The 2,423-nt window shown below is 49.6% G+C and overlaps 1 protein-coding gene across 1 annotated transcript in view; it reads left to right on the forward strand.

Moving 5' to 3' along the window:
- PPARA (peroxisome proliferator activated receptor alpha) overlaps nt 1-2,423 on the forward strand; it is a 32,286-nt gene that overhangs the window by 14,149 nt on the left and 15,714 nt on the right. The window contains exon 2 of the mRNA XM_007955648.1: nt 1,136-1,297. Coding sequence (XP_007953839.1) covers nt 1,136-1,297 — 162 coding nt within the window. The remainder of the gene's footprint in view (nt 1-1,135; nt 1,298-2,423) is intronic.

A 2,423-nucleotide genomic window follows, 5' to 3' on the forward strand; every position in this document is an offset into this window, starting at 1 on the left:
CCTGGAGAAGGACGTCATGCTTCGTAAGGTGGAGGGTCGACGAAAGAGGACAAGGCCCTCAATGAGATGGACTGACACGGTGTGCTTGAACAATTTCTCTCAAAAAGATCAGCACGAGGCTAGTCCCCATGAGGCGAAGGTCAAGGATGTCCCAAATGTCCAAACTACCATGCCACTCCATCATTTCAGACATTAATCTCTCCTCCTCCTCCTCCCAGTAATTTCCCCAGTCTTAGGGTTCTGTATTTCTCTGTAACGCCTCACAGAACTCACAAATACCCAAGGGTTCATTTCACGTAGTAGTGGTGGAGGCTGGCAGGCTGGCGAGTCCCGGGTCCGTGAGTAGGTCTGGCGGATCCTCCCAACTCTCGGGGTTAGATGAACCTCGATCAGCAGATCAGACGGCGGCTACTGTCCCAAATCCAGGGGTGAGATGAGGATGATCCAAGAAACAAAACCGGAGCAAGAGGAGGAGCAAATCTTCCCAGAAGATTCATAGGTATACCCTCAGGGAAGTTTGAGTGATTTCTTTTCCCTCAGGAACTTGACTTCCACCAGCAGCACTCCAGCCCAATCTACCAGTTATAACTGCCAAGGTCTCAATTCCAACTGCCAGTCATTATAGGGAATGACTACTACCAGCTGCCCAGCTAAATTGATACCTGAAGTTAACTACCACACCACCCCAAACAGGCATAGATAATGGGATTTACAAAATACCACAGAATGGAGGACAATGGCTAGAAGGGCCACATCAAGCAATTCACTGCACGGTGGCTGCGGCGATGGGCTCAAGTGTAGCAGGGATCGCGGAGCTGGCCCGGGACCAGGCGGTATTTCGTTCTGCTGTGTACAGACAGGGTCACTAGGAGTCAGAGATGACTGGACGGCACCTAACAACAACAGTTGCGCCTGCCCCAGGCAGAGAAGCATGTTTGGAAATTCCTTTGAAATATGCCACGTGGGTTTTTGTTTTTGTTTATTTGTAATGTTACTAAGTGTGAAATCTTTAGCTTGTCCGTTACACCAGACCCTTTACAACAGCTGTTCCTCTCAGCTTACCTCCTATCAAGAGAGACAATGAACGAACCACCGGGACTGTGAATGAGGCTGACCAGTGGTCTGTAGTCCTTAGTAAACCGTGTGTTAATCTCACAGGGCTTTTTCCGTCGAACCATTCGGCTAAAGCTGGTTTATGACAAATGTGATCGCAGCTGCAAGATTCAGAAAAAGAACCGGAATAAGTGCCAGTACTGTCGCTTCCACAAGTGCCTGTCGGTGGGGATGTCACATAACGGTAGGTAAGCCTAGCACCCCAGTTCACCCCTCGGCCGGCCCTCACTGCTAGGGTATGGGGGCTGCGTCCTACACTGAACCCCGATCGTTCCGTAGCCGTCGTCGTCTGAGACGATGCGCGTCTCTGACAGCTGAGATTGAGCAGGGCACTCGGAGCTCTCGGGAAAACCTCAGAGGGTAAGACTTGGATTAAAATTCTGGAACCGGTTGGAAATCACAGGGGGTTACATAATATTCACATCACCCATGCTGTTGTTGTTATGTGCCTTTGAGTTGGACCTGACTCATAGCGACCCCTCCTTGGGTTTCCGAGGCAGTATCACTACGGAAGTAGATTGCCCAGCCTTCCTTCCGATAGGAAGTCTCATCTTAGGCATTTTACCATGTGATACATTTAGCTCATGATATTCAGTCATAGTCTAAGTTTATAATGTGTTAGGAGTCCCTGGGGCGCAGATGGTGAAGGGCTCAGCTACCAGCTGAAAGGTTGGCGGTTCAGACCCACCCGAGTGCCTCGGGAGACAGGCTGGTGATCTGCTCCCGAAAGCACACAGCCTTGGAAACCCTGTGGGGTGGCCCTGCTCTGCACACGGGACCGCCAGGAGGAGGGACTGGCTTGACAGCAGCTAACGACACCAGCAGTTACTGTGCGCAGCTACATGTGAAATAACCAGGGCGTGAGAGTCACACCTTCACCTTCTGAAAAAAGAAAAAGAAGGGATTTATAGACTCATTCTGAACTCATTTGAAAGGATGGATTATGCACCTGAAAGTCCATAGCAGCCTTAAATTCATCCCACACAGGAAATCAGCAGTGAGGTCATTGATTTACTCACTTTAAGCCTCTGTGTAAAAAATCTAGGCTTTACAGAGTTTTTGTTTTTCTCTCTCCAAAAGGGAAAGTGAATAGTAATGAGATGCATTTGACCTTTCCTGTAGCTTTTCATAGGAGCTCTGCAGTGGTTAAAGCATTTGGCTGCTAACCAAAAGGTCGGCAGTTCAAACGCATCAGCCATTCCAGAGGAGAGAGAAGGGGTGATTTGCTTCAGTAAACATGGCAGCCTTGGAGACGCTGTGGGCAGTTCCACTTTGTCCTCTAGGGGCGCTGTGGGTCAGAATGGACTCCA

Source organism: Orycteropus afer, unplaced genomic scaffold, assembly GCF_000298275.1.
Source record: "Orycteropus afer afer isolate SDZICR_OR568_19922 unplaced genomic scaffold, OryAfe1.0 scaffold00524, whole genome shotgun sequence".
Taxonomy (NCBI): Eukaryota; Metazoa; Chordata; class Mammalia; order Tubulidentata; family Orycteropodidae; genus Orycteropus; species Orycteropus afer.